We start from the raw sequence: 18094 nt of genomic DNA, 5'->3' as shown, positions 1-18094 counted from the left end.
GGAATAGATTGTGGTTGTCTGTGGTATGCTGTGCTCCTAAGTCAAGTTAGCCCCTGACTTAGGTGATAACTTAAGTCACCCTGAAGCTCAGTTATCAGTGAAAGGGAACCAAATATCTCTACTGCAAGACTCTACTGTAAAGGTTGCAATTATTAAATGCAGTAGAAAGCTTCAGAAGAGTCAAACTAAACCAACAAAATGGGAACACCCCCACATCTTGGAGTTTTAAATTCTCAATGTCAAGATGTAATCAAAGAGCTTAAGAAGCTTCTACAATTAGTTCCAAAAGAATCTTATTTATTGTATCGAAGAAATCATACTGACAGTTTCTGAATACCAGAGCTTTCCTTGTTGGCTTATGGCTCTGCTTTCTCTTAACCTTTCATTGGCAGGCATTTCCTAAATGATTGGACTAAGTATCTTCAGCAGCATCCCCCCTGTTTCCTTTAACAAACTCAAGAAGAATGCCAGACAATGAACTGATCTGAGAACCAAGTGATGGAATTCCAGTCCTGGGTGGTTCTTGACACAGTGTAGAGGTTAGGATTTACCCCCATCAAGTGCTCCCAAATAGCGATTCCCATTTCACACCCACTGTTAGATCCTAACACCTTAGTGAGCCGAGGTCACTTACTGTTGTGGCTGGAAGCTCTCAGTCCATTTCTTCTCAAGGGAAAGAATTCAGTCAGGAGACACAAATGATTTAAGTAGAAATGTATTTGGCAAAGCAAGGAGAAACTGGGGTGGGCTGCCCCCCCCCCGGCAGGTATCAGCACAGTGGGTCCTGCATTGTGAATCTGAAGGTTATATATTTTGAGATGGGTGGCACATTCATGACATAGGGTGACCCTTTCTCCCTCTGAAATCATGATGGACCAGATCTTCCTTTTAGGGTATGTTTTGTTCCCTCATGATACTCTTGAAAAGTTCATTTAAGGGGGTTAACCACAATGAAATGAACATAATAATGAAGCCAAGGCCCTTTGAGGTCATATACCTTTCCTCAGTGTGAACATGCAGGAACTGGGAAAGTGTCCTGGCACCATGGTTTCTTTAAAGGGCACATCCTAACTGCAGCTTCAAGGATGTTTAACCACACAGGAGCACCTAGACTTTCAGAAGACATATCTGAAGATACAGCTGCGGTTTACCTTGGTCATGCATATCTAAGTCCTTGCTTACCCAGTATCAGTGATGGGTGTATTGCTTTGTGAATTGTTAGTTCGAGGTGTGCATTTGTGTGTGTGTGTGTTCTGGGCCACAAGGTAGGATATATTTCTTACTGTAAGTTAAAAGGTACCACTGTACCTAATAATCCCTGTCATGGTCCAGTGTCTTTTCTACAGATGTTAGTCTACAGATGTTAGACTACCCATTCCCCACAATTCTTAGAAACTGATGGACAATAGAAGATAGAATGAAGTTATATAAAATGTGTGTGTGTGTTTGTGTGTGTGTGTGTGTGTGTAAGTATATGTATGCTTGTATAGTGAAAGTAATTACAAAGAGACCCTGTGAAAGGATGTATAATACATAAATATAAATGTGATGTACACATTTGAAGACACGAGCCTCCCATATCTTATATTTTTCTGTATCCTTCCTATGCATAGTGTTCACAAAATATTCAGATGAATGAATGGGAAAATAAACTCCTGTGTCCATATCATCGGTTGCCTCCTTTATATCTATGCCATATAGACTTGTCCAAGAGGAGATCTAGAGATGTAACTAATGTCCCTTGGATACATGATATGACACTGGTCTTCTGACATGATCTTGTGGTTTTCTAAGCCCAAATTCTTACCCTTTGTTTTGTGACTAGCAATAAGCTACTCTGTTAGTTGTCTCTAGCGGAAGGGCATGTTGGCTCTGATGTCCCTGGATTAGTTCAATCCACTCTCACATATGATGGGCAGTGACTTTGGTCATTGGGATGTTTCAGTCTCCATGTGCTGGAGAAGTGGATTTACATCAATGCCCCTGGAACAATTTGTTATCCTGAAGTATTTTTTGGATAAACTAAAAACTGGAAAGAAAGGGGTGGCCTCCAAATCCTGAGTCATAATCTCCCACTTTGAGCTTGAAATTGGACCAAAGAGCCCTTGCCCTTACCTGTCACACACAGATCTTTATGCATGTTCTGGACATGGAGGCATCTGCAGGCTAGGTTGGGAACCCCTGGGTGCAGACCTAGGTTGGGTGCTGGACTGACATAACAAGGCTGGTCTATGGCTGGGTTTGATCATGTCCCAAGATAGACAGAAACAATTTGGAATGTCAGAGATAGGACTCACAATGCAGGTGGCACCTCCTTCATAGGGAAGGATGGGGTGACTTTCCATGGGAGATTTTCAAAGATTTCCCGAATTACACCCTCCTTTGTCAGAGGACTTGATGTTTTCCTCTGTGGTCCCCCACAGCACCTACATCACTTCTTTTGGCATGGAGTTTGACATTATTACGTTAAAGCATAAGATAGGGAGCTAAGTCTGTGGCTGACTCATCTGATGTAGAGACCAACCCATAGTCAGTCCGAGGAACCTCGGATGCTTGTACTAGGTTGGGAGAGAACAGACTTGACAAACAGTAATAGGTTCAGAGCTTAGCAATTTGATATATCCCCAGCAAACATGGCAGCAAGCAGTATTTGACACCCCAAGCTTAACAATATGGAGCATCGCGAAACGCAAGTCAAGGGGATTCTTGAGGCTTTTGAGAGGGTGAGGGCTCTTCCCTCCCTTTGTGTCTCCTCCAGGATCCACGGGATAAACTGAGCCACAGACACAAACATACCAGGCCTTCCCCTAGAACCGGAGGTTATGCCCCAGCTGAAGACACCCACTTGAAAGAGCCTCCGAGTCTCCCAGTTAGCACAAACCATGGGTGCCCCGCTGTCTCCCTGGGAATGAGAAAAGCAAGGAACACTATGTGTGAGAGGCCAGTGGAGCCATCCAGCAAGAGGATATGAAGGGGTGGCTAGTAGTATAAGCAAGAGCCTCCCTCCCGGACTCCTTCTGGGAACCTAAGAATCATGGGGTGTGGGGAGGAAGGGTGTGGCAGGGGCTGAGTACCTGGCACTTGCCGTTGGTGCCTGCTTCCTTCCAGGCACAAAGAATGTTCCTGGAGAGCTGAGTCACCCTCTTGGCACATACTTTCCATTCAATCTGAACCACCCTCAGCTTCTTCAGGTGCATGTTTAAGCCACTGGTTGAGCCTAGAAAAGCAAGGAAGCTAGCCTGAGAATGAGCATGCATTGGCTGCTAACAGTGAGCACCACACACACATCAGGGTGGAAGTCCTGGAGGGTTGCAGTGGCCAGAAAGTCAGATTCACAAGTCCTATAGTATGGATGGTTTAGTGCAAGACTCCATTCTGTCATCTAGGTGTCCCAACAAATCATCCCTCTGAAGCAAGCCAGTCCCTTACCAGCGACACTACATGGAGATTTCTCTGTGTCCCTATCCTTGCTCTGAAGCTAACCTTTGTCCTAATGTTGAAGTTTAGAGCAGCCCAAGTGCTTGGGCAACAGTGACCCACATCTTGTCTTTAGAGAAATGAACAGAGACACATGGAGGTACACCAGTTATCTTCTAGGGGAAATAACCACAGTGCTAAAGGAAATCCTGGCTTTCTCTCTACTCATGGTCCATGAGTGATCAGCCTGGTGCTCTGCAGGAAAATGAGTGGAGACGCTGGTACTCACTGCCCCAGGGAAACCACTGGTTTGATTATATCAGCAAATGGTGGACTCTATGTGAGGCTAACAGATGTGTGATCCAAACACTTTTTATGGAATCTATGAAAATGACCATTGCTTTCAAGTTTTGAGATTCTTCTATGTCTCATGTATTTGCAGGGGATTTTATCTACATAATTTCATTTATTTCATCTACATGATTTAGTTGAGGGAGGCATTGCTGTTATTCTATGGGATGGCAAAAATGATGACAATGAAGGTAATGAATGCTGCCACAAATTCAAACCTGAGTCTTCCCCATCTAAACCATCATTCTGCTCAGCAGAAGGCAGCCTATAAGTGATCTTCATACTGGCAATAAGGCAAGGTGCATACCGTAGCCACGTGTAGGTGCCCACTCTGTCATCCAGCACCGGTCCCAGGACCTCTCCTTCTGTGGCAGGCAGATGGGCAATTTGACCTGATTAAATTGCACTGGTGTGGCAAGCAGGAGCAGGCAGAGGTCGCTGTCGAGGTGGGGCGGCTTGTAATCTTTGTGAACAATGACCTTCTGCACTTGTTTTCTCTCCAAGTTGATGTTGCTGAAAGTCCTGGTCCCCATGACTACAGTGATGTTCACCACTGCCACTTCTAATCTGAAGAATGAATACAAAAGCACCATAGCTTACAATGGTCATGGGGCACGTATATCTCCAGACACATTTCCAAACAGTAGAACTTACCACAAAGTAGTATAGAATAGTGGGTATGCTGTGGACAGGGAGTCTAGAGAGACCAAGGCGGTCAGAGTCAGGGACCAGACCCAGATGGATCTCTGAACAGGTGAACCAGTAGCTCAGGGGAAGGTCTGACCAACAAAACTATAATGTACCCATTGAAAAAAGAGGATGTAAACATGTTAGAGACAGGAATCTTGGCTCTTTTTTATTTTATTTTTTTGGTTTTTCGAGACAGGGTTTCTCTGTGTAGCTTTGGAACCTATCCTGACACTCGCTCTGGAGACCAGGCTGACCTCAAACTCACAGAGATCCACCTGCCTCTGCCTCCCGAGTGCTTGGATTAAAGGCGTGCGTCACCAACACCCGGCTGAATCTTGGCTCTCTTATTGACCGCTATATACCTACCTCTTAAAACTGTACTCAGTAGGTGCCCAATGCATACACAATGAGTAAATGAATGAATTTAATGTGTCTTAGTGTCCAGGTGGTGGGCAGGAAAAGGGAAGCCTACACTGATTTTTCTAACACTGAGTTACAAGAAGCAGCCAACTTGGGATATAGTTGATCAAGTCAAGAGGGATGAGTAGATAGGAGCAGACTTCAATCCAAAGCCATTGGACGCGGAGCCTATGCCTTCAAAAGCTTCATGTACTAGTGACTAGTCCAGACTGCATGAGTAGTACTACATGTGACATAAATTAAGGCGATGCCCAGACACTTACAGGGTTCTTGGGAAGCAATGTGCTGCCGTCAGAACCCACCACTGATGGATGATGGAGCCTCCACACAGATGTTTCCCAAGCATCTGGATACTCACTTGCCATGGGAATTCACCATTCTGGACTTCAAGCAGCTCACGGAATGGCAACCATGATGAGTTTGGGAAGGCAGGTCTGTGGCCACACAGAACTGATTTTGAGAGAGAAAGCAAACAGACAATTGGTACCCAGACATGAGGGGCCCGGACACAAGGGGCCCAGACCAGAAATCCTCATTTCAGATTCCCAGAACCTTCCTAGCTAAGGTCAGGGTGGCATCTGAGGGAAATCAAATGAGAAAGTTCACAGGACAGATCTTAGAAAATACCTCCAAACTGAAAATGGCCAGTGCAGGAAAATGCAAACTAACAAAAAATGGACCTGCCTCAGAAATCATAAACACATACCCTATGTTTAAAGAGTGATGGAAAAGCAATGGGAGGAAAAGCAACAGAAATTTACCTATTAATGCTGCTGCTTGATAGAATTATAAAATAGCTGTGAGTGGCTTCCAGGAAGATGAGTACACAACATACCCCATACACTCTCACACAAACACATAGATGGATGAAAATAGATAGATAGATAGATAGATAGATAGATAGATAGATAGATAGATAGATAGATAGATGAGGTAAGAAAAACTGGTTAAATACAGCAAAGCCACTCTGTGAACTATAATGCACATCAGCATCCTTTTATGGGGGTCCTACTGTAATTCTGCAGAAAGAGTACCAAACATTTGCATATCTGGTCTATCTACAGAACTTCTCTATGGAGCATCTCCCAGGACCACAGAGCAAATGTTACATGAACCAAATTCTTACATATTATGTGACCTAATAAATATTTTCTAAATTAAATGTATCCCTATTCAACTCCACACCTTTCTGCTGCCTCTTTCAGGATCTGGATCTAGAAAGAACCTTGATTCATTTACAGAAAGAAAGTTGAGTAGGAGAAATATAGCCAGCTGTTGATCTTGCCCCAAGTCCCCTGTGCTTCTAGAACTCTGGGCCCCGATCCTAGGGGATTCACTGTAGGTATCATCCTCAACTAGTGCAATAAATCTGCTATGATCAATAATGAATCATAGTCCCCTCATTTCCTGAGCCAGATTCCATCTGCTGCCACCTCTGGTGGTGAAGAGCTCTGGGTCTCTGGGTGAGATTTTATGTTCTCTGGATTTGGGTTAGAGACCTCTAACTCTATACCCCCTGGAGCTCCCCATCCACTCTAGAGGGCCCAGTGATGAAATGGCAGGCTTTTCCCTACCTTTTGTTCTGGGCTAACCAGACACTAACCTTGGTAGTCCTGGGCATGTCCCTTAGATACCATGAACAGTGCAATTAGAAGGGAGAGCATCATGTTGTCATTCCAGTCCGATGTTGCCCACCTTGATGTCCTGCCTACACTGATACAGCAGCAGCCGCAGCTGCCACAGTTGGGCATCACAAATGCATGGCAGAGCCTGGCCTGGTGACATCACAGTAAATGCTGAGATTAGAGAGGAGGAGCAGGCACAGCCTGATTGAGCCAGGTCCCTCTCCCCGTCCCTTCTGGTTTGCATTGCAGCAAAAGGATACCCTGGATGCTTCATCGGCCTGTGTGCTCTGGCCCAGCCCTTGACCCTGAGCACTTTCAGGATCCATTTATTCTGCTGCCACTTCTGGAAGTAAAGAGTTTTGGGTCACTGGGTGAGATTTTATATTCTCTGAAACTGGGGCTCAAATGTTCCATGTACCTCTATAGGAAACTTCAACCCTATCATGGGTTGGTTGGAAGAGAATTAAAGTGAGTGTCAATGTTACATTAAAATGTTACTTAAGATCACTCTAAGGCAGGTTGCAGAAATAGTTTGGTCAGTAAAGTGTTTTCTTGCAAGTGCAAGGCTTGAGTCCAATCTCTAGAAGCTATGTTTTATTAATAGGGTGGGGGCATGGTGTCACGTGCTTGTAATTCCAACACTAGAGAGGCAGAGGTAGGTAGATCCTTGGGGCTTGCTGGCTAGCCAACCTAGCCTACTTGGCAACTCCCAGGATAGTTAGGAACCCTATAGTTAAAGAAAATATGCAGGGTCAGTGGTGGGTCCTGAAACAAATGACTTATCAATTAAGAACACTTGATGTTCTTGCAGGGGGCCTGGGTTCAACTCCCAGCACCCACATGTTGGCTTACAATATCTGTAACTCCAGTTCCAGGGGATCTGATGCCTTCTTCTGACCTCCAGGAACACTATATATCACATGGTACACATACATGCATGCAGGCAGAATGTTCATACATTAAAATGAAAACACACACACACATATACTTGCTCTTTTGCTGTGAAAAATGCTCCTACAAACGCAACTTAAAGAAAAAGTGCTTCGTTTGGCTCACAGTTTGAGGGTACAGTACATTGTGGTGAGGGAATCATAGTGGCAGGAACTTGGGGAAGCTGGCCACATTGCCTCCATGGTAGGAAGCAGAGAAAGAGGTGGATACTGGTTCTCAGCTTGCTCTCTTCTTTTCATTCAGTCTAGGATCCCAACCTAAGAGATGGTACTGCCCATAGTTGATGTGGCTTTTCATACCTCAGTTAACTTCATTTGGATAATCTCTCAGAGGCTGTCTTTTAGGTGATTCTGGAGTCTGTCATTTTGACAGCATTGGTCATCACACTGATCCTTGTTCAAGCTCCTCTCTATGTCCTTTGCCTGCTCTGCCTTCCCTTACCACCAATGGATATCCAACACAGTCCACATCCTCAGTATTACCACTTTGTTCCCCCTGTTAGGTTCTAACTCTAGTGAGGCAAAGACCCTTTCTTTTTCTTTGCTTTTACATCTTCTGTTCTTAGAATGCTACCCAGTACTTATTAGGTATTTAGTAAGTAGTTGGAATTGAAGTGGATGGGAACAACCACAAGGACATGAGATCATGTGTTTCCTTCACCCTCAATGCTTACCTCTCTTGGCTTTGTTGTAAAACACAGGATGAGGCCACACAAAGAGAATGTTTATTAGGGTCTTCCCTGAACCCTCAGCTTGTTCAGACAAGCACCCACTGGGTGCTGCTAAGCAAGAGACACTAGATGATAGCCCTAGGACCCATCCGATACAGCTAGCATCCCTTTGCCTAGCTCAGAGGTGAGCAATATAGTAACACCCCACTACCTTTGCTTGAAGATAGCATCCCTAATCTGTGGGTTAGATAACAGTTACCTAGCTTCTTTTGTATAATGTAAAGGTGTCTTTTTTTTTTTTTACCAAAGTAGGCCATTCTTATAAAGTCCAATAAAAGCCTGCTGCACTCTGTGTTGTGTGGCATGGTCTGGTGGATATCCTCAAGCTGCCCTTCTCTCATCCTTATCCCCAGAGAAGTTTTGAATGTCTTATTCAAAATGTGTGTCTTGGTCTTTCTATTGCTTCCATGCCAAGAGATCCCTCATTCCCACATCAGAATGAATAATGGGTGACTGAGAAGTCTTGCCTCCTACTCAGGGTGGAGGTTGTTCCATTCTGGCCCCACCCCTCAGGGTCTATATTATCTTGAACAAATCATTTAAACTCCATGAGGGCCTTCTTCCCACATGAATGTCGGAGAACATTAATTGAAACTATGGGAGAGTTAGAGATTGTTTGTCTAACGGCCCGAGTCTTCCCCTCCCCCAACAAAACAAGGGAAGGGCTTGCTCGACATAGTTTATGGAATTTTTATGCACACTGAAGATGGACAGCAAATGACTTCATTGCCTGGAGTAGTCATGAGAGCAAACCAATACTCTACACCTGAGTTGTACCTCACTTTTTAACCTAAGAGGGGAGCAGCAAGGTGACCTCCAAGTTTATGGCTAGGATAAGCCAGAGATTATGATCTTTTACTGACTCCAAATGCAAATATAGTGGTTAAGTTGTGACCTGTGTCATAGACCTTTTTTTGTCATTGTCACAACAAATGTCGCTATGACCACAGTCATCCTCTCACCAGCTGAGAGGGCTGTTACTGGAAAAACCCTCTGAGACGAAGTACCCCCAGGTCCTTATGGGCATAGTGAAAGCTGCATTTGAAAGTGGGTGGCTTGTACACCCAACTGCAGAGTCTGCACTATCATGTAGTATGAAGGCTATCTCCTTTCAGTTTGATAGCTGTCTATTAGTCATGGGCACTGTGAACAGTGGGACACCTCCAGGAACAAAGTGTCCCCAGGTGAGGTTCATGGCCTTTTCTGGATGCTGGTGAGGCCCTGTGCCCGTAACGCAATGCTCCAGTCGTGACCGTGGGTTTTATTGGTACTATGGTAATGGCTGCCCACATTGCACCATTGAAGAAGATTTGAGGTCAATCCCTAGTTCCATAGAAAGCAGTTATGATCAGCTGTCCACATGCCATAAGAACTTGGGCACAAATGGAAGATGTCACTCCTACTTGCTATCTACCTCCCTACATCAGGTCACTTGTTTGACTCAAACTTCCCACAATGCTTTGGAAGAAATTCCGGAGCTCTGGCAAGATTTTTCCCAATGACCATGAGGATAATCTTGCAGCAAAGGCCCCAGAAAGGGGAGGGTGATAAGACTTCAACGCTTGCACAGAGCAGTGTAGGACTATGAACAACCGCAGCTCCGAGCTCCCTGCTCTGTTTACACACCACACAGAGAAGTGACTTGCTGCACTCTCACAGAAATGCTTCAGGTGCCTCGTGTCTTCTCTGCCAGTCTTGTGCAATGGTTCTACAGTCATGGTCCCCAAATCCAGCTGCAAATCCCCTGACCACAGTCAGGACCTTTATTCTGACTGGGTGAGAGTTTGGCTCCCTTCTCAGACAAGGTATAAAGGCTCCATGGCTAGGGAAGAATGTGGGTCAGCTGAGCTAGTCCACACAGTAGACCCGTGTCCTCTGGGTCTGGAGACCACTTATGGCTAATTCTTGTGGGTGGACCTGTGTGTGGGATCCTCACTGCTCCATGCAAGCCAAGGAAAAACTATCAGGGTGCCAAGGTCCCATTCGCCTCTCAGGTTCCAAGTGTCTATTGTCCGTCCCCTGTGCTCTCCTTCTAAAGACTCCCGAACATCTTCCCAGATGTATGGATGCATTCTAGGACTATCATCCCAAGTACCTCTCCCCTACCAGGACCCACTGGGTCCACAAACAATCTAGAGGTTAAGGGAAGACCTTACCCCGCTGTAACACTTTCAACTCAGCCAGCCACACTCTGGATTTCCCAGGAATAAATCAGCGTTTGGCCCTGGGATGGTACTGAAGATATGCAGAAAGAGCTTCAGGAAATGCTTGCCCTGATACTTTGCCCTGCTCTACTCCACTAAACACACTGGATCAAAATTTTCAGGCTAAGCCTGTAAGTTTACACACAAGGCTTCCCAAATAAAACATGGAGCATCGGCTAAATGTGAATTTCAGATTGTATCTTCTTTTTCTATTTGAATGTCCCAGACATTGCATGGGATATACTTAAATGTAAAGAGCCATCTTTAATGGTGGCACACACCTGTAATCCCAGAACTTGGGAGGCTGAGGCAGGATTGCTGGGAATTCAAGGTGGGTTGAACTACTTAGTGAGTTCAAGGAATTCTAGTCTAAAAAAAAAAAAAAAAAAAAAAAAAAAAAAGGAAGGAAGAAAGAAAGGAAGGAAGAAAGAAAGAAAGAAAGAAAGGAAAAGAAAAAAGAAAAGAGCATTACTATTTTTTATCCCCTCCACGTCCTTTTCAACAATGCCCCAAGCTCTTCAAAAGTCCAGAATATCACTTTTGATAACACCACCAAGAGGATGTCATTCTAGTTGCCTCTGGAGCTTCAGCCAGATAGCCGTCCCTGAGTGACACATCTTACCCTGTTCCTTCTTTTGAGTTTCTGCAGGTTCTTTCGGGCCCTAAAATTGCTTTCTCTACTTTGAGCCCAATGCTCATCCAATTCTAGGGAGGAGAAGGAAGGTGCCCACAGTAGTCTACAGGAGGCTTCTTGCCTTAATCTTTTTTCTATTGTAGTGAAGAGTCACAGGGGCCATGCTCATCAAACAATCACACTTTTTAAACATTTAAAAAAATCTTTGATACCTTTTCACCGAAGTATATAAAACATGTATATATAAAACAAATCAAACATTTATTAGTATAAATAATACATTCATTTTAAAATAACTCTGGGATACACATGATTTTATCATTTACTAAAGATGAGAGCAAATTTGTGTACTAGAGAGGTAGGTGAACTTGCTTGGTTCCATACAAAGAATCAAATTTTGTCAGGTGTAGTGGTACCCATTTTCATCCCATTTCTCAGGGGCAGAGGCAGATGGATATCTATGGACTCAAGGCTAGTCTGGCCTATATAAAGAGTTTCAGGCTAGCCAAGGTATATAGCAAGACTCTGTCTCAAAAAAAAACTTTTTTATTCTTTAGTTACTACTCATAATTTCATATCCATCCCCCCATTCCCTTGCCTTTCCATCCTCCCATGTTCCCCACCAGCACCCCCCAACTCCTCCCCAGGGATAGGGAGTCCCTCCATGGAGGACCTTCAAAGTCCATCATATCATTTGGGGAAGGGCCTAGGCCCTCCTTGCTGTATCTGGGCTGCAATAGTATCCCTCCATAGGGGAATGGGCTCCCAAAGTCCATTTGTGCTTTAGGGACAAAGACTGGCTCTACTGTTAGAGGTCCATAGACTGTCTTGGCCTCCTAGCTGGCACCTACATTCAGAGGGCTTGGTTTGGTCCAATGCTGTTTCCCCAGCTTTATGACTAGGATCTCCATGCTATCAGTAGGTCATGTCCACTGTTTCTGTGGGTTTCTCCAGCCCTGTCTTGGCACTTTTGCTCATCCCTCCTCCCTCTCCACAACTGGATTCCAGTAATGTAGTTCAGTGCTTAGCTGTGAGTGCCTGTTTCTGCTTCAAACAGCAACTGGATGAAGGCTCTAGGAATGGTAACCAAGGTAGGCATTAATTTCATTATAGGGGAAGGGCATCAATGGCATCCTGTCCACCACTGCCTGGCTTCATAGTTGGGGTCATCCCTGTGAATCCCCTACATTTTCCCTATGCCAGACCTGTCTCCAAACCTGTACTGTCTCCCTCTATCAAGCCATCTCCTTTCTTGCCCTCATCTATTCCTCCCCTGTCTCGGTCCTCTTGTTCTCCTCCCCCCTCCCCTTCTTCCCTCCCCACCTCCTTCCTCTCCATCCCCCCAGGCTCCCACTTTAGTTCTTGTTCCCATCCCCTTCTTTGAGGGACTATGCAATCTTCTCTTAGGGTCTTCCTTGTTTCCTAGCTCCTCTGGAAGTGTGAATTGTAGACTGGTAATCCTTTACTCTATGTCTAAAAATCAAAAATGAATGAGTACATACCATGTTTATCTTTTTGTGATTGGGTTACCTTACTCAGGATGGTTTCTTCCATTTGCCTGCAAATTTCAAGATTCCATCATTTTTTCCCGCTGAGTAGTACTCCATTGTGTAAATGTACCACATTTTCTCTATCCATTCTTCAGTTGAGGGGCATCTAGGTTGCTTCCAGGTTCTGGCTATTACAAATAATGCTGCTATGAATATAGTTGAACATACATCCTTATTATATGAGTGTGCATTATTTGGGTATATGCCCAAGAGAGGAATTGCTGGATCTTGAAGTAGACTGATTCCCATTTTCCTGAGAAACCGCCATACTGATTTCCAAAGTGGTTGTACAAGTTTGCACTCCTACCAGCAATGGGGAGAGTTCCTCTTTCTCCACATCCTCTCCAGCATAGATTGTCATTTGTGTTATTGATTTTAGCCATTCTGACAGGAGTAAGATGGTATCTCAGAGTGGTTTTGAGTTGCATTTCCCTGATGACTAAGGATGTTGAACACTTTCTCAAGTGTCTTTAAGCCATTTTGGATTCTTCTGTTGAGAATTCTCTATTTCTGCACTCCAATTTTTAATTGCATTGTTTGATGTTTTGGTGGCTAGCTTCTTGAGTTCATTGTATATTTTAGTGATCAGTCCTCTGTCAGATGTGGGGTTGGTGAATATCTTTTTCCATTCTGTGGGCTGCCCTTTTGTCTTGCTGACTGTGTCCTTTGCCTTACAGAAACTTCTCAGTTTCAGGAGGTCCCATTTATTAATTGTCTATCTCAGTGTTTATGCTACTGGTGTTATGTTCAGAAAGCAGTCTCCTGTACCAATTTGTTCGAGGGTACCACCTACCTTCTCTTCTAGGAGGTTCAGTGTGTCTGAATTTATGTTGAGGTCTCTGATCCATTTGGACTTAAGTTTTGTGCACGGTGATAGATATGGATCTAACTGCAATCTTCTACATGTCCAGATCCAGATATGCCAACACCATTTGTTGAAGATGCTTTCTTTTTCCATTGTATAACTTCAGCTTCTTTGTCAAAAATCAGGTGTTCATGTGTGTGATTTATAACAGGGTTTTCAATTCAATTCCATTGGTTTATCTGTCTATTTTTGTGCCAATACCAAGCTTTTTTCAGGACTATGGCTCTATAATAGAGCTTAAAGTCAGGGATGGTGATGCCTCCAGAAGTTCCTTTATTGTACAGGGTTGTTTTGGCTATCCTGGTTTTTTTTGTTTTTCCATATGAAGTTGAGTATTGTTTTTTTAAGGTCTGTGAAGAATTGTATTGGGATTTCAATGGGAATTGCATTGAATCTGTAGATTGCTTTTGGCAAGATAGCCATTTTTACTATGTTGATCCTACCTATCCACGAGCATGGGAAATCTTTCCATTTCTGATATCTTCTTTAATTTCTTTCTTTAAAGACTCAAAGTTCTTACTATACATGTCTTTCACATTTTTGGTTAGTGTTACCCCAAGATATTTTATGTTGTCAGTTGCTATTGTAAAGGGTGATGTTTCTCTGACTTCTTTCTCAGTGCATTTATCATCTGTATGTAGTTAATCTTGTATCCTGTCACTTTGCTGAAGGTGTTTATCAGCTGTAGGAGTTCCCTGGTAGAGTTTCTTGGGTCACTTATGTAAACTATCATATCATCTGCAAATAGGGAAAGTTTGACTTCTTCCTTTCCAATTTGTGTCCCCTTGATATCCTTTTGTTGTCTTAATTGCTCTAGCTAGAACTTCAAGTACAATATTGAAGAGAGTACATTTGGAGAGAGTGGGCAGCCTTGTCTTGTTCTTGATTTTAGAGGAATCGCTTTGAGTTTCTCTCCATTTAGTTTGATGTTGGCTGTTGTTTTGCTGTATATTGCTTTTATCATGTTTAGGTATGTTCCTGTTATTTTCCAAGACCTTTATCATGAAGGGGTGTTGGATTTTGTCAAAGGCTTCTTCAGCATCTAGTGAGATGATCATTTTTCTTTTTCAGTTTGTTTGTATGGTGGATTACATTGGTGGATTTTTGTATGTTGAACCATCCCTGCATTCCTGAGATGAAGCCAACTTGATCATGGTGGATGATTTCGCTGATGTGTTTTTGGATTGGATTTGCCAGTATTTTGTTGAATGTTTTTGCATCGATGTTCATGAGGGATATTGGTCTGTAATTCTCTTTTTTCGTTGTGTCTTTGTGTGGCTTGGGTAACAAGGTAATTGTAGCCTCCTAAAAAGAGCTTGGCAATGTCCCTTCTGCTGCTATTTGTGGAACAATTTGAGGAGTACTGGTATTAGCTCTTCTTTGAATTTCTGGTAAATTCTGCACTGAAACCATTTGGCCCTGGGCTCTTTTTGGTTCGTAGACTTTTTGATGACTGCTTCTATTTCATGAGGGGTTATAGGTCTGTTTAGATTGCTTATCTGTTCTTGATTTGATTTTGGTAAGTGATATCCATTCAGAAAATTGTCCATTTCTTTTAGATTTTCGAATTTTGTAGAGTACAGATTTTCAAAGTATGACCTGATGATTCTCTGGATTTCCTCAGTGTCCGTTGTTATGTCTGCCTTTTCATTTCTGATTTTTTAAAATTAGCATGATCTCTCTTTGCCTATTGGTTAGTTTGGATAAAAGTTTGTCTTTCTTGTTGACTTTCTTGAAGAACCAGCTCTTTGTTTCATTGAGTCTTTGTAATATTTTCCTAGTTTTTTATGTATTTTATTTATTTCAGACCTCAGTTTGATTATTTCCTGGTGTCTACTCTTCTGGGGCAAGTTTGCTTCCATTTGTTCTAGAGCTTTCAGTTGCACTGTTAATTCTCTAGTGTGACTATTCTCCAGTTTCTTCATGTGGGCACTTAGTGCTATGAACTCTTAGCACTGCTTTCAAAGTGTCCCATAGGTTTGGGTATGTTGTGTCTTCATTCTCATTAAGTTCTAGGAAGTCTTTAATTTCTTTTTTATTTCTTCCTTGACCCAGGAATGGTACAATTGTGCATTATTCAATTTCCATGAGTTTGTAGGGTTTCTGCAATTTGTGCTGTTGTCGAATTCTAACTTTAAAGCATGGTGGTCTGATAAGATACAGGGGGTTATTCCAATTTTTTTGTATCTGTGTAGGTTTGCTACGTTGCTGAGTATGTGGACAATTTTAGAGAAGGTTCCATGTGGCACTGAGAAGAAGGTGTATTCTTTTGTGTTTGGATGGAATGTTCTATAGATGTCTGTTAATCCCAATTGGGTCATAATTTCTGTTAGTTCTTTTGTTTCTTTGCTAAGTTTCTGTCTGGTGGTTCTATCTAGTGGTAAGAGTGGGGTGTTGAAGTCTCCTACTACAAGTGTGTGAGGTTTTATGTGTGATTTGAGCTTTAGTAATGTTTCTTTTACAAATGTGAGTGCCTTCGTATTTGGGGCATAGATGTTCAGGATTGAGACTTCATCTTGATGGACTTTTCCTGTGATGAGTATGAAGTGCCCTTCTTCATCTCTTTTGATTGGTTTTAGTTTGAAGTCTAATTTGTTAGATATTAGGATTGGTATACCAGCTTGTTTCTTGGGTCTATTTGATTGGAAAATCTTTTCCCAACCCTTTACTCTGAGGTACCGTCTGTCTTTGAAGTTGAGATGTGTTTCTCGTATGCAGCAGAAGGATGGATTCTGTCTTTGTATCCATTCTGTTAGACTGTGTCTTTTTATAGGCAAGTTAATACCATTGACATTGAGTGGTAGTAATGACCATTGATTGCTGATTCTTGTTTGTTTTGCATTTATTGGTGGTGGTGTTATTATGTGTGGCTTCCCCCCTTTTTATTTTGGTGTTTAGTAAAGTGGGATTATTCTATTGCCTAAGGTTTTTAGAGCATAGTTGTTATCGTCATTGGGTTGAAGTTTCCCTTCTAGTAATTTCTGCAGGGCTGGATTTGTGGCTATGTATTGCTTAAATCTGGTTTTGTCATAGAATATCTTGTTTTCTCCATCTATAGTGATTGAAAGCTTTGCTGAATACAGTAGTCTGGGCTGGCATCCATGTTCCCTTAGTGTTTATAGAACTTCTATCCAGGATCTTCTGGCTTTCAAAGTTTCCATTGAGAAGGCAGGTGTAATTCGGATAGGTCTGCCTTTATATGTTACTTGGCCTTTTTCTTTTGCTGCTCTTAATATTTTTTTCTTTATACTGTAAGTTTGGTGTTTTGATTATTATGTGGTGAGGGGACTTCTTTTTGTGGTCCAATCTATTTGGTGTTCTGTAAGCTTCTTGTACTTTCATAGGCATATCCTTCTTTAGGTTGGGGAAGTTTTCTTCTATGATTTTGTTGAATATGTATTCTGTACCTTTGAGCTGAAATTCTTCACCTTATTCTATACCTATTATTCTTAGGTTTTGTCTTTTCATGGTGCCCCATATTTCCTGGATATTTTGTGTTAGGGACTTGTTGGACTTAATATTTTCTTTGGTTGATGAGACTACTTCTCCTAGTGTATCTTCAACTCCTGAGATTCTCTCTTCCATCTCTTGGATTCTATTGGTTATACTTAACATCAGTGGTTCCTGATAGCTTACCCAGCTTTTCTATTTCCTGTATCCTCTCATTCTGTGTTTTCTTTATTGTTTCTAGTTCTGCTTTCAAACCGTGGACTGTTTGAATTGTTTCCTTCACTTGTTTGGTTGTTTTTTCTTGGCTTTCTTTAGATTCTTTAAGAGGTTTGTTTATTTCTTGAATGTTTTGGTTTGTCTTTTCCTCCATTTCATGTAATTTTTTGCTTGTTTTTCTTCTATTTCTTTAAGGGATTTTCTTGTTTCCTCTTTAATGGTCTCTATCATCTTCATAAGAAAATTTTAAAGGTCCATCTCTTCTTCATCCTCTGCGTTGGGCTTCTCAGTTCTTGTTGGTATGGAGTACCTAGATTCTGGTGGTATCATATTGGTCTTTCTGTTGTTGAGTGTGTTCTTATTCTGTCGTCTTCCCATCCCTTCTTCCAGTGTGTGCAGGTAGCGTCTCTCCCTCTCTTTTAGTCTCCTCAAGCCAAGGGTGGAGGGCGGATGGGGGACCAAGAGTGAGGTGTGTCCAGACTCAGGGTGGGCTTTCAGGTCTGGGCAGGTCCACTCCTGTTGAGGGGAAGGCTCAGGAAGAAGGAGGAGGGATGATGGGGGAAGTTGCGGCCAGAGCAGAGCTCAGACTTACCTCAGAGGGCAGAGGGTGGAGGGGGAACAAGGACAAGGTGTGGCCAGACTCAGGGTGGGCCCCCTGGCTGGGCAGGTCCACTCTACTGGAGGGGCAGGCTTAGGAAGAAGGAGAAGGGGTTTATGGGTGAGTTGGGGCCAGAGGAGAGCCCAGACTCACCTCACATGGCAGGTAGAGGGCAGAGAGAGCTCAAAATAAAAAAAAAAATCTTGACTGAACATTTGACAAACTATCTTCAATGTTTTTCAAGGTTGATTAAAATTTTCATTTTATAATCTTCAGTGCTGAGAATGCAGCTTCACATAAACACATAGTATAAAATGGCAGAAGGATGGGCTTTTTCAGAAATCATAGGAAACTGTCTTAATCCCAAGCCAAAATTCACTGAACAATTTGTGA

At 42.8% G+C, this 18094-nt stretch overlaps 1 protein-coding gene across 1 annotated transcript; it reads right to left on the bottom strand.

Annotated features, from left to right (window-relative positions):
• Window positions 1-2605: 2605 nt before the first annotated feature.
• Window positions 2606-5256, bottom strand: LOC100752889 (serine protease 55-like). Its single transcript, XM_027390038.1, has 4 exons — window positions 5237-5256; window positions 4076-4335; window positions 3075-3217; window positions 2606-2902 (listed from the first exon to the last, which is right to left on the bottom strand). Exons 1-4 carry the CDS (start codon window positions 5254-5256, stop codon window positions 2606-2608), a joined length of 720 nt encoding a protein of 239 aa, XP_027245839.1.
• Between the last annotated feature and the right edge of the window lie 12838 nt (window positions 5257-18094).

This window comes from Cricetulus griseus (assembly GCF_003668045.3).
Source record: "Cricetulus griseus strain 17A/GY chromosome 1 unlocalized genomic scaffold, alternate assembly CriGri-PICRH-1.0 chr1_1, whole genome shotgun sequence".
Taxonomy (NCBI): domain Eukaryota; kingdom Metazoa; phylum Chordata; class Mammalia; order Rodentia; family Cricetidae; genus Cricetulus; species Cricetulus griseus.
This window is presented reverse-complemented; position numbering and strand designations above follow the sequence as displayed.

Excerpts from the sequence above, each read along its gene's own strand:
- LOC100752889 (XM_027390038.1), bottom strand. The coding sequence starts at position 5,256 with ATGGTGAATTCCCATGGCAA. Across the intron at positions 4,336-5,236 it reads ATGGTGAATTCCCATGGCAA|ATTAGAAGTGGCAGTGGTGA; the intron begins GTGAGTATCCAG and ends TTCATTCTTCAG. Across the intron at positions 2,903-3,074 it reads GCACCAACGGCAAGTGCCAG|GGAGACAGCGGGGCACCCAT; the intron begins GTACTCAGCCCC and ends TCTCATTCCCAG.